Below are 13,579 nucleotides of genomic sequence, written 5' to 3' on the forward strand. Positions count from 1 at the left end.
TACCGAAAGTGAAGCTGTGACGACACAAGGTCAAATATGAACTCGCCTGTGGTCCACTCTGGTGTTTGCGTAACAAGAATTTGTCGACATCAATCCTGTAGGATCCATCACTTTCCTGAGTGCTTGCGGGAGCCAGCTTCGCTTGCTCACTTGTAAGGGCTAAATTCATAACCATTATTGAGTCACCACCGTGATTTGGCTATCTAACCACCCTGTTCTCTCTGCAGGTACTTAGCCTTTCCCTCCAACTGAAAATCAGACTCTCGCTTGTTGATCCCGCAAAGCTAGGCTGGCTTTTTGGTGATATCCTTTTGGCGATGGGACTCGAGTTGCGTAATTGTCTTTTCCGTTGCCTCAATGATGTAATTACCAGTAAGGTAACTACACTTGAATTATTTGGCCCTCAGGTCAAAATTCAATATAACAGTACACAGATGGCATAACACACGTACGAGTGTCATTTACAAGCAAGTATCGCACTGGTAAAGGACATACAGTTCCGATCCTAGTAGCTACGTTTTAATTAAGAACCAACACGTCCAGACTTTCATCATCACCATCATTATCATCGTCATCATCATCATCATCATTATCATCATCATCATCATCATCAACAACATCAAAAACAACAGCATGACATCAGTATTCAACACTGATGCTTCGCTGCCGTGCAACCATCGTTTAGTTGAAAGTCTCATTATAAAGAAAAGAATAAATGTGGACTGGTATGAGATTTAGTGCTGAATTACTGCAATCTTCCGAGGTGACCACATCACCAGACACTCATTCAGGCAATCTGGATAGAAACTGAAAACAAGTACACCATGGACCAGGATTAGGAGTCATGTCTTTCAGCATCTCCAACCAACCGAAGTGGATACCTCGCGGTCTACATCCCGGAAGGCGAGTAGCATCAACGGCACCTAGACGCTTCGTTTTCTCTTCCATACCCATCTGCCAGCTCAACAGTTGGCCACCTGTCTGTTTCTGCCACTCTCAAATGAGCACGGAAAATAGCGCTTTTTGGCAAACGATGGTTCGGCATGCACAACACATGTCCCAACCAACGCATCTTCTGGTGCTGCACACATTCTTCAATGGAAGTACCTGTTGCACAATCAAAAAACGCGCTTTCTAACTGACTCATTATGGATTCACTGACACCAACACGCACGACTTATGGGTCTGAGACAACGATTGTCGAAAACATTAAAACGTCCCAGTTTCGCCGCTCGAATAGGCCAAGTCTCACAGCCATACAACAGAGTAGTCCGTACGGTAGCCTGATACACGCATCCCTTGAGATTCGAAGATATATGGCTTTGGCGCCATAAGTGTCTCGAACTAGAAAACGCGACCCGAACCTGGGAGATTCGTGCTTTGACTCCACCTGTCACAATACAGTCGGAACTAATACAACTTCCGCAGTACTTAAAACACTCGACAACTCCGAGAGCCTTTCCCTGGATTGTGAGTGGCTTGTTTACTGATTGCATGTCCACGAGAATAACCTTACACTTTGTGGGTGCAAGGTACATAACAACGAACGCGAGCCTTCTTTTCTTCAAAGACGGTAACGATATCGTCTGCATACTACAGATCGAGCAGTTTTTCGTCAGAGGCTATTTGAACATTGGGGCTTCGAAGACTTTCCAGTGGTTGTTTGGTTATCTCACCGATCACAAAATTAAATAAGAATGGGGGGATTGGGCATCCCTGATGGATACTGACTTGTGTACAAAAGCCATTCATGTACTCTCGCACGTCCAGGAGTCTAAGAATAAAAGAATATATCATGTTCACAGAATAGTTAAAAAACCTCCTTCAAATTGGCGGCCCCCAGCTAGGTTGGTGGCTTTATAGGAATCCTCGGCGGCAGAAAATTCCTTAAGATCTCTTCTGATTTCCTATTCGTTATAGCTATTTACGATGGAATCTCCAGTTTCTGGGATGGAATTGGAAGATAACCCCTTGAAGGAACCAGGACGTCTCGCCTCCGCAGGATAAGCCGGTGCGCTGATAAGCAAATTCTAGGCCTGTAGAAAAGTACCAGCAAACTTTCGCCAATTACATCCCTACTAACGATCAAAGAGGACCGCCTTTTCGGGAATCTGGAAGCGCGAACATTATGTGATACATATTGGATGAATTCCACAACATTACTCGGTCGTTATCACCATTGTTTCTTCATCGTTTTGGATGACACAACAACTTGGAGTTTCACTGGTGTAAACCCATAGTTTGTTTTAGGATTAGACTGGTACTGAGGATCGCGTACTGACAATTTACGGGTGAGTCAGTATACAACGGTTTTCCTCCCACTGGAAGAGACTTGCTCTCTGGACTGGTACTGAGGATCGCGTACTGACAATTTACGGGTGAGTCAGTATACAACGGTTTTCCTCCCACTGGAAGAGACTTTGCTCTCTGTCTCTTGAAGCGGTGGCTTTCCTCAGTTCAGTGAACCATATCCTTGCATTGGTGGACAAAGTACAAAATGCTCAAAAATTTACAAAATTTACGAAAAGTTTGCTCCAATACTCCCACCAGCTTTTATAAACATCTTCACACTATTCAACATGACGATTAGACACTGCTAAGCCACGTCGATCCCGAATGACTGAACATCGATTGAGATTCTCTTGGTGGCCTCCGTTGAATATTTCCTTTATTGTTCAGCCACGGAAATTGACCGATGAACAGACAGCGTATCCCACTGACAACTCCAGTTTTTGGCCAATCAGCAATCCACTTCGGCCTTCATCATAACCACAATTCAAATCAGCTGATCAATCAATATTTCGCCACGACCTGAGAACTGACAGTTCAGGCGAGTTTCATTCAGTTCTGTATTACAACAGATGTAAGTGCTGAATTACCTCCTACAGTGAGAAGCTGTCTGGACACACTCAGTTAAGCAACTCAAAGCAAACTCAAACTCAATTAAGCAAATCAAGGACAGAGAACGTTAACTTGCTTGCGACACTGGAAAAGCTGGTGCGATTCAAGATAGCGTTTTTGCCTCTTTCCTTTCATAAGATAATCGCCTAAATTTAAAATGAATTCAAATAAAGATAGGACGCCTTAATACTCAAACAGACATGAAGGTTGTTTGACTTAATGGTAATTTAGTTGCCACATGTAGCTGGGAGTTTCGCTGAGCCTTTCACATAAATAATCACTCTGGAGATATCCAAAAGAATGGTAATCTTTTGGAGAATACCTAATATACATGTGGAATGCGCCCTCCAATTTATTCTGGTGATAGAAACGTCAAATGGTCGCTTGGCTACCCTTGAGTAGTTCTACTCAGAAACGCAAATCGTAGCGCCCAAAACGTCTCAATTTCCTTCTCCGCAAAAGAACTTCTAGAATTGATGACAATCTTCCGGTGTACTTGTAGTGATTGTTTAATCATATCGATCGAGGCGTGTAGATATCGAATCAGTACACTAGTAAATGGCCTCAGATAAGCGATTACTTTTAAACGTTTCGGTACTTCTTGATAGCTGAGCTTATGTCCCTCGAAATGACAGCTTTCCATCGGGTTGTCTTTCCAAGAAAATAATTGAATAAGCGTAAAATCTCATTTCTCACTTTTAGGAACTACGAAGTGTGGACAGCGTCAATAGAAGCTAGCTTACACTTTATTCTTAGAGTGAGAATGACTGAGTAGGCTATCGGATAGTTCGCTTACACATGGCCTGAATGTAATATCACGCAACGTCAGAGTTCCTGTTCTCATCCCAACGAATGTCGAACCAAATCGGGCCTCGACACACCGAAGCTGATAACACCTACCGTTCATGTGGTTAGAACGCGAAACATGTATTCACAAAACCGAATTCACATACGGTGTTTCTTACCAGACGAATGATGCATTGGAAAACTGAACAAAAATACGAGTTTTCAGTTGGGCTTGTTTGGAGCAGTTAGAAAGCGCACGATTGATGTCCCATGTATGTTATTCAAAAATCACCGTCTGTACACCACCTGATCATGCGTCCGTTTGCTTAGCCCAAGTGAAATGATAGTACATGTAGGTTTACAATCAAGGTGATGTTCAAGTCATTCCCAAATCTTCCAGCCAATTTTTGCACTTTTCCTGGGATGTGCTAGTTTTTCGGCCAATATCGCTTTCGACATGGTGTGAGGTTGGATGAACGTTGAGTTCTGTTGGTTCCTCGGGCATGTCGTTGGGATAAGAATCTTGAGCTGCTTGATAAAGGTCGGGTAGGCTGACAGAGATCACAGGATTCTTAGATGAACTGAAAACACGATATAGGTCGACGGCCTCTGTCAGGGAGTCTGGATTCCATCCTAGTTCCTTGTGAAGAGTACACAAAGCAGGGACATAGTATCCACCAGTGACTTCACGTATATCCTCTGCTAATGTAAAGACATTGACGGCACCGATACTGACGTGTTTCTTGAGTAGATTCAAGTTTGTTGCTCTCTTCTTTCCTAACAGACCCAACTGACATACGAGACATCCGTGGCGCATTTGGTTCAAATCAACATTGCGCCTTACGACCATGGAGTTGGTTAGGCCTGTCTCAGTACAAAAGCTGAAATCGTCCTCCTCATCGTCCACCTGTCCACTCATTCGAGATAAACTTGGTGCGTGCACCAGCAGCGATACGGTTGATGCGCCCATTCCGCTGCTTCTAGACAAGCCATCACAAGGAATGCGTAAAAGGCTGGAGAGACAGCCTCCACTGTGTGCTGGGGATGGAAGATGTCTCGGCATATCTTTTGTGGGGACGCTTCCGGAAGTGCTCGACTCCTCAGTTTGTGCTGCGCTGCGTCTGGCTGCATGGGGACTGGCGGTGTTATACAGCAGTCGTTTACGGGGTAAAATCTCCGCCGGCCGCATGATAGCCGGAGTTGACTGATCACAGTGTTTCAAAGTTATATCGCTCACAGGCTTAAGTTCACGCTTCAAGGCCAATTGCGTGAGCGGTACATTCCGTGTTGCGGACATCATGCTCATCAATAGGTGTGTTCACTAACCGGAGACAAGAATGTGTTTGGTACCGCTGCCGGCTAGATGTCATTCTTTATGCACTACTGCTACACGCTCAACCAAATTCTTCTGCGGACCAGCTGGACCAATAGGCGTTCACATGGAATCCAATTGGATCGCAGTGACCTTGAGACAGTTGCGCGACGTGGTCGACAGACCTGGCTGTGACAAAGCAGTGCGCATGTCTCTAAGGCAGGCCTGAACAACAATCTTAGGAGGACAGGTACAAGGAAGGTAAAACACACTAGAATTTCACAAGAGAACATGATGCGGAAGGCTGTAAAACTTAGTATAAGTAATGACAAGCCAAAATTAGATGTAGGTGTGTGCGACGGGCCTCATAAGTGAGTTAGGTTAAATTCGCCAGCAATATTCCAGAATCCATTAGGTGAAATTTGTCCACTGAAATGTGGTCCGAGCCAGTGGTTATCCAGAGTGACCTATAACCAAGAATATATCCGAAATTCCCACCCAGCCGTCTGACACGACCATTGCAAAGAAGCCACTGTTTACTCTATAAAGACAATCTTTTGGCAAATATAGTCGATCACCGCCAACTTCGTTCCTTACAACGCATCCTTATTGCTGCAACTCTGTGGTTTTGGTTTTGTTAGTGCTCTAGTTGTGACGTAAGTAAGTGGATTATCAGAAGGTAACAAGTACTAAGAAATGTCTGTCTTACTAGAATGTGATGAATTCAATAGTTAGGTGCACTTGATAAAAATAGATACAATGCGAAAAGTGGAATAAGCCACAAAAGTGACTTACAGCTTGAGGACAACTGTTGAGATTTCCTGAGTGATGGGTTTGACAGGAGTAATAGTTTAGCTGCAGCACCCTCTCGACGCAAAAGCTTAAAGCACCCGAAGTTGCGCGATGGCCGAGACACTTGCAGATTACCTAAGTCCAGACTGCAACAATCGCGACACCGTCGTTGGTTTCGAATCAAGTTCGCTCCCTAACTGGCAAGCTGTATCGAACTCTGAGGAACGTTGGCACGGATGGATCAGCATAGAACTGTCGTCATGTACAGGGAAGTTTGACAGGATAGCCAATAGAATTTCATTTGAATCTCTGGTTCATAATATTCTACAGCTGAATGTGCTGCAAAAGAGACGACCTTCATGAACCACCACCAGTTCAGGTGTATTCTAAACAGAAGATTTAGATGAGTTTCAGGTAAGTCTCCCGTCAGCATCAATTTAAATTACAGATGAATATATGTACACTGTGAACAACGTACAATCTGCTGATCAAGTACAAAATAGGTGACTATACTTTGGGAACCAGACCAACCGATGTGCCAAAGGAAGGTCAAAATCGATAGTGCGTTATGTTTTGTTGTTCCGCGAACTTTAACAGACCCCGATTTACAAGCATCTTCACAGGACGTCAACTTTTCAGTATAAATCGTTGAGTAAACTGCATCTGGGGCCAATTTGAAAGGTATATGTTGAATCTTCCTGTTCCATGGATTTAGCCTTAGTTAACGTGCAGCAGGAGAGCGATGAAACCGGACACGTGATCAGTATGCTTGCAAGATACAGTGATGTCTTTTTCAACTGTAATGAAAGCAGAACGCAACTCCAGTTCAGTCCTCGATTCTGTCTACAGAAATCTGGCGGGGCTTCAAAGTACACTGATCGTAGTAGTACCCACTGATATAAAGCCTTCGTTAAAAGGGATTCGTGCAGTTATAGGCGTCAGTGTGGCTAGGCGGTATGGAAACGCGATTTCTTGACAAATAAGCCGCAGTGGCTTTGACCAGTCAGTTGAAGAATAGCATAAACGAAGAATTCAACTAGGCTTCAGTTTAGATTCTCCCGTTAAAACCAACCCATTCACAGCCATTTTCCAGTGAATTTCGGTCCTGATAACTCGGACTTATTCGTTCTCAGGAGGGTTTTAATATGGTTGCCCGTGGCCCACTGGGATTTACAATCAGTGCGTTCAGTTTTCTTCTCCCAAATGACTCACTTTTTTTGAACTGCTGGATGATAACTTGGCGATATCGTCACATCACATTTACAACGTTCTGATACCCTTCATGTCCTGCCACTTAATTTTTGGAGATGACGATGATGCAGAATCTCGTTCGTAAAGTGATGTGCTGAAGTGCCAAGAAACAGTATAGCTGCTTCATATCTGTTGGACATAAGCAGCAGTGCAAAGTTCACGAATCCCGAAGGATCATGAGGGTTGCTTGAATAGAAACCGTATGCCTCATATTAGGAACATTTCTATGTTCCCTCATTCGCCCAATCCATAACGAGAAGGCTTTGTTCCGAAACAGCTTTTTAAAAAGCCTACACAATAAAATGACCTTTACTGAGCGGTTTCTCTTTCTGATGAACTGTCAACATTCCGAGGCAGAAAAAATTAAGGCAACAGACCAGTTCCGTAAAAAGAGAAGCCAACATTGAGAAGCTGCTTTTGAGAAGTAGGCCCAAATTAATCATAAGATCTTGTAACATGTGTCCAGGATCACACTCTTCAGAAAAGCGAATGCGTGGAAAACCAGACGTACCAGAGACGTTATTAAATATTTGCGAAACTATTAAACACAAAAAAGAGTGACGAAAATGAATGTATTCAGGATCTCTTCTTCAGATCCATATATATCTGATGAATAAAATGGGAATAAACAGTGAAATAAGCCGCTTGGATTGGTTACTAAAGTAAAATTGGGAAATGTAGTCATTTGATTGTTGTAGAGATCAAAATCACATCTAATTAGCATACATTAGCTTAATATGCCTTTGAGCCGCTGAATCAAACGATGCACGTCATGTGACCAAGATGGCCGCGGTCGTCGCAGTAAGATTGTGAGATCAGGCTCTATGCCATGAGAAATAATTCGTAAGAACACTGAGTCCGCTTTGGTCACGTGTGGCGTCCAGAACATCATTCGTCGACCCATCAGATAACATTCCGGTTGTACAAAAGACCAGTGCATACATTATCTCCTTTTTCATTTACCAACCAAATTTAGCGGCTTCCTTTATTGATTGTTTGTATCGTAACATAAGACATGCGCTGATGAGATACCAAGAAACGTTAAATTCCGTTAACGTATTTACTTGATACCATATGCTTACCATCAGAACCGAAATTCTGTGCTATTTTTCTCAGGTTCTTGGCAAAGATCTGCTGTTTTCTAACAATGACACCTTGAAAGAAATTTTAGGTTTCTTTCTACGGAGCCTAGTAAAACCATAGCGAACATCGAAGAACATCCAGAGTATCTGAAGGGCTTTGAAGAATCCACCAGTGTGGTAAAGCGCTTAACAATGAGTCAAGGATAGCTTATCTGCAGCGCAATAATTGGGGGAGCTCAAATGACCCTCCTACTCAACATGTTGCCGTGTGCGCTCTCCTAGTGGACATACTACTCAAGTATGGTTAGTAATATATGCCGCCCAACAACCCAGGAAACAAAAAAGACAACGCGGTGATTCAGGCGTATCACACTCAACAGCAACTCAAACCGTTTCATACGAAATAGTACTAACGGTCTTTCTTTTTGCTTCTGCGTGACAGAATCCAAGCATAGCACAGGGGGATGAAATAACTGGGTTGGAAAACATTTGATGCAGACCATCCCAAACTAACGTTCAATCAATTACTGGTGACAGGTTTACAATGGTGGCCTGTCAGAAAAACAATCCAACAGGATTCAAAACTTGAATCTGTTTATAAACTGAACACTAGTCAACCGATCAGTCTATCCAGCTACAACCAATTTATCTACTGTATTTCCAGTTCTTTGTCGAACGCACTGAGTTCAGACAAACTGACCATTGCTTGCATTCAAGTAGCACTTATTACATTATTTGAAATTATCACCGAACAAAAGGTAGAGGTTTTTAAAAAACAGCTCTCCACCAGTGAAAAGCATGAGAACACTGATTTTCTGTATTATTCCTGCCTTCTCTGATACGATCCCCACAGTGTGCTTGTGTGTGTATCTTGGATACAATCGCTTACGATATAATGGAACCGAAACAGTGCGAGTTCATTTTGTCTCATCGTAGACCACATCAATAGGACTCGAGTTGTTCACATTTCTACAGTTTTAGACTTATGTATATTCATATTTGAATCGGTCTGTGGTAAATTTGGAGGGACTGGGTATTCTAAGCACTGCTCAACATTTGACTATTTGCTTAAATTAGCGTAGTGATCTGCAAACTCATATTCTCTTCTGGTCGAAATAAAGAGAGGAAATTTATCCCGAGAGTTCAATAAAATAACAATAATCATGATATTAATCGTCGGGGTGTAAAGTCCTTTTGGCGCGAGGACCGAGATAATCCTAGGTTGCTTAAGCGTAGACTGAAGCAGTTGAGATGCTGGGGACGGGCTCGAACCGTGGACCCTGTAGTCAGTGAGCTCACGTCTTATACTAGGGAAAAGAAGAAGGCCTTCGCTGCGGAGTTATTTATTAGGAGATGTCAACTGGCCGGTTACAGACCATTGGACAGAGAAACAAAACTCTAATTTGCGTCTTATATACAAAAACTGGACATCCAGCTTCTCCTGAACGTGTCTTCTTGAACTTTCCTGGAGATTCATCATTCGTCGGTGAAATCCAAGCAAATGTTACAAAGTGACTCCACGAATTCCGCAACAGATCTCCCCTTTTCAAAAGACGCAAAGCGAAATTCTACGAACAACACATACTACTAGCGTGCCTCCCCACCAGTAGTATCACCGTTACACTAGTATCTATCTCACTGAAACTCATAGACAGTCTAAGTGTAACAATTAAGTGCGGCGGGAAAATGGGCGAAAAGGAACGTTGTTTCCACAGCCACACATTGGTACTAGAATTCTTACTTTAGCTTGATCTTCTGAAGGCAAAACGCATTGTTGATGGCAGTGAGTGGGGATTACTTGGTAAGCTGGACCAAAACCAAAACACCTTTGGACGATCTACCGAAAACCATCAAGATGAATTAAGTTAGATATTTGTAATTAAATCCCCAAGGTCTTCTGTCGAAGAAAAATTACTGTGAGATATATTTGCTTTATTTGTTCCGACGTAACTGCAGTAGAAAGAATAACGTCCCTTTCTTACGCAGTGTTCCTAGAAAGATTACTTTCGGAACAGATTTTATCACCAATAGCAAGGCTCGGCTTTCGGCCTTCAGCGGTTAACTCCATTCTTCAGAAAGTGGCAAACTGAAAGAGTAATCGCGGCCTTTACCCGGTTGAAGTGCCTCGTGCTCTTATGATGCAGTTTGAGTTGTGTCGCTGATGCTTCACAAAAAGGAAAAACACCGATATTGACTCCGCCCATGGTAAAACGCTAAAATTTATGCCGGAACAGTGGCCGTTGGTCCGGATGTACAGACGACTCAGTACACTACTTATAATATTGCTGAAGTTCCTTCGATAGCCCACGACCAGTTTCGCCCTTCTTTGTGCTCATCAGGTAGGCGCAGTCCCCGAGTTTCCGACAACCCAAATTGCACAAAATTAGCGAAATACACTAGTTTGGTTTTGCGAAAGACCCACCTTCAAACCCAGCTGAATACCTCGTTTATGATGTTTTCAAGCGAATAAATGTGCTGTGCCAGGCTGCCTAAGGTTTCGCTCGTGGGCTGTCAAAGAATCTTCAACAACCTTATAAGTAGTGTAGTACTCTGTACACGCATTGCGATAGTTCGAATATCGTGGCCTGGCGCAGCACGTTCAATTGCTTGAACGCGTCATACACAAGAAATGCAGTTGTATTCTAGATGAGTCTCTCGCAAATCCGAATTTATTCGTAACTGGGTGTATTTCGCCTCTACCAACAGGAAAAGTGTGCTTCGATAGAGAAATGACAATACGTTGAAATTTTCCGTGTCAAAGTGCCTAAAAAGAGAAAGCCCTTATCTGTAACAGAATAAACAAAAAAGTCAGTTTGTACATGAAGGCAGTGTGGCTTGCAAAGAGCAGGTGAAGCAGCTTTAGAACAAGGGACTCGGCCTGGCAAACAGAAATGTGCGCTTACTTCCCGAAACCTGTTGCATAGTATCAGTCTAATCTTCTTTCTTCCAACTTCTGTCTTAGCTCTTCAGCTTGTCAATCCGGTACTTGATCAGCATATCCAAGAGTAACTTTGCCTACAAGTGAATTTACTTGACACTAACCTGAAATCTGAGTAGTTCGTCAATTATCAGACAGCTGGCTTTCCCATGCAACCTTTGGGGGTCAACAGCACACTATCCCTCAGCAGTTTACTGCACAGTACGTTGATATTCTCACCTCTAAACATTGCAGAACAGCTAAAAATATGGATTCCAAATGCTCAAGTTTGTGCAGCTAATAAATCCCGAGTGCCTGTATTAGATTTTGAAGTCCACTTTAATTTTTCTATTACATATAGGGTTTACTGAGAACAACCTATTGGTGAATAAAGAACGAAGATGGAACCAAAATACGCACTACGTAAGACTTATGCACAACCTCGAGCGGGTTTCTTAAAATCAGAGGCCAACGTCTTCGACAAAAGTCTGACGATTTCAGCAAGCTCAGCAGCGAGTTCGAAAAGATGCCAAAAGCTTCCCCCAAAACTACTCCGTCTGCTTTCACTCCTGGAGAAGAGAGCCGATTTCCTAATGGAACATTTCTGCTCATTGACTGGTACCCTGGACTTCTAGGAGAACAAACTATGCGACATATACCCAAAACCTGGAGACCACGCTTTCATTTATCCTCCGCGTAACGCCGGAGAAGTCTGGATGGTTGTTATCTGGGTTTTGGAGAATGTGTCCGAAACAAGGCCTTTGAATCAATTTCAAAAAAGGTTGAACATTGCAGATGTCAATAGACACTTTGTCTGTGCACCAACATTTGTTGTAAGTACCGGCGGTTAGGTACATATCGGGTCTTCAAACACGGTCTAATCGGAGTGGCTAGATTTTACAGGCAAATGCATCTTTGTGTCAGATGGTGAAACTGTACACACGCAGGTGTGATCCAAAGCAAATTTACAATCAGCTTCATAGAGCTGTTTACAAATCGTCTGGCGTTCTTAATTTCACATTAAACTTAGCTGTTTTGCAGGAGGAAGTATTTTAAATACCGGATTGAAGTCAATAAAGCAAGCAAAGGCTGGTTGCCAAAAATTAGCATAGCTTGATATTGTACGTCCGGCTCTGACTCGTTCCAAATAGCTGTCTTTCCAAAAACTCACAGCACCTTTAGCGATTCCTCCATCGATAAAAGAATCAAGAAGGGCACCACGTCAAATGCTTTCAACAGCCACAGTACGTGCCAGACAATTCAGGAACAAAAACCACTTTTTGGGAATTCTAAAAGCTCGCAAGTTTCAAGTGAGGCATACCGACCAGCGTGAGCGCGACGTCTCGTTCGGATCCCTTCGTGAACGAAGACCCTGCTTACAATATGTGAGCAACCAAGCTTAATGAAATGTCAACATGAGAGGTGCGACAACATAATGATGAGTTTAAAGACATAATCAGAATACCTCTGCAAGTAATCTCAAATCCAAAATGTGTTCATTCCCTTACACGCAACCTATACACAGGAAACAGAAACTAAGAAAGCATGAGTAAAGCACGAGTAAAATAACAACAGTAACTCCATGTTTGGCCGTAATCAGTGCTTCACCAAACAACCGCTAGGATGGCACACATTCAGTTCCTAAAATTACCACCACATTGCCACGAACTTCTTGTCAACCCATCCTAAACATTTGTTGATTTTATGACCCGAAATCGCATTTCTCAGTTGTAAATTTTGTGATTTTCAGTTAGAACTCGAATGTTCAGCATATAACATTTATTTGTGCGTTCGCTTATTCGTACCGGTCATCCTTTGTGATGCTTTACGCTGGGTTGAGGAGTCGCAACTTATGAGATTAATTCTAAATTACGGATCAATTGAAAAAGCGCTCAGTGTTGCTTGAAAAAGGATTTCACACAGATACCAATGAAATCTTCACTCATGTCCTTGTGGACAAAACCGGGACCGTCCAAATACAGTTTGACTCATCTATATAGTCACCTGGAGCTAAACTTTCATTACGCCGGACTGTCCAATGAAAACGACCGCGGTCCCATTTTTCGAGTTCTGCGGATTTTGCAAGCAACTTCACTACACGCCGAAGTTGACCAGTCACGCAGATTGTCTAGGTATGAGCTTATCAGACTGCTGATCAGCTGTTGAAACTATAAGCCGGTAGATCGCGGGTTGGAGATTTCCTGGAATTTTGTGACATACGCGCTACTGACTATTCCCAATAATGATGAAGCAGCTGTAAAGCTCTTCTCAGTTTCTCAGCATAGACTGGCTTCACTTGTAGGATAAAATCTTCATCAAACTTTCCAAATCTCCCCACACTAGCAACATTCAAAGGTGTATTTTTTTAAAGTTCCGCCCTGAAGAGCACAGTCAAGCTTATTCCGTTCCGGTCTGTGTTGCATGAAAGCATTTACGAGAAGTGAGCATTCCGGTTCACGTGTCATCATCATCATCATCATCTTCATCATCATCAGCATCATCATCATCATCAGCATCATCATCATCATCATCATCATC

At 42.9% G+C, this 13,579-nt stretch overlaps 3 protein-coding genes across 3 annotated transcripts in view; 1 reads left to right on the plus strand and 2 right to left on the minus strand.

Annotated features, from left to right (window-relative positions):
* Positions 1 to 4,063: 4,063 nt before the first annotated feature.
* T265_15479 (hypothetical protein) lies at positions 4,064 to 4,996 on the minus strand (the record flags this gene model as incomplete). Its single annotated transcript, XM_009178313.1, has 1 exon — positions 4,064 to 4,996. The coding sequence occupies one exon, from the start codon at positions 4,991 to 4,993 to the stop codon at positions 4,064 to 4,066; it is 930 nt and encodes a 309-aa protein (XP_009176577.1).
* A 126-nt stretch (positions 4,997 to 5,122) lies between these two features.
* T265_11614 (hypothetical protein) overlaps positions 5,123 to 13,579 on the minus strand; it is a gene marked incomplete at both ends in the record, with an annotated part of 47,573 nt that continues 39,116 nt past the window's right edge. Inside the window, one exon of the mRNA XM_009178314.1 lies at positions 5,123 to 5,236. Coding sequence (XP_009176578.1) covers positions 5,123 to 5,236 — 114 coding nt within the window. The remainder of the gene's footprint in view (positions 5,237 to 13,579) is intronic.
* The window catches only part of T265_11615 (hypothetical protein), a gene marked incomplete at both ends in the record, with an annotated part of 27,944 nt that continues 19,655 nt past the window's right edge, over positions 5,291 to 13,579 (plus strand). The window contains one exon of the mRNA XM_009178315.1: positions 5,291 to 5,348. Coding sequence (XP_009176579.1) covers positions 5,291 to 5,348 — 58 coding nt within the window. The remainder of the gene's footprint in view (positions 5,349 to 13,579) is intronic.

The sequence above is a fragment of the Opisthorchis viverrini genome, assembly GCF_000715545.1.
Source record: "Opisthorchis viverrini unplaced genomic scaffold opera_v5_541, whole genome shotgun sequence".
In the NCBI taxonomy this organism is placed as follows: domain Eukaryota; kingdom Metazoa; phylum Platyhelminthes; class Trematoda; order Opisthorchiida; family Opisthorchiidae; genus Opisthorchis; species Opisthorchis viverrini.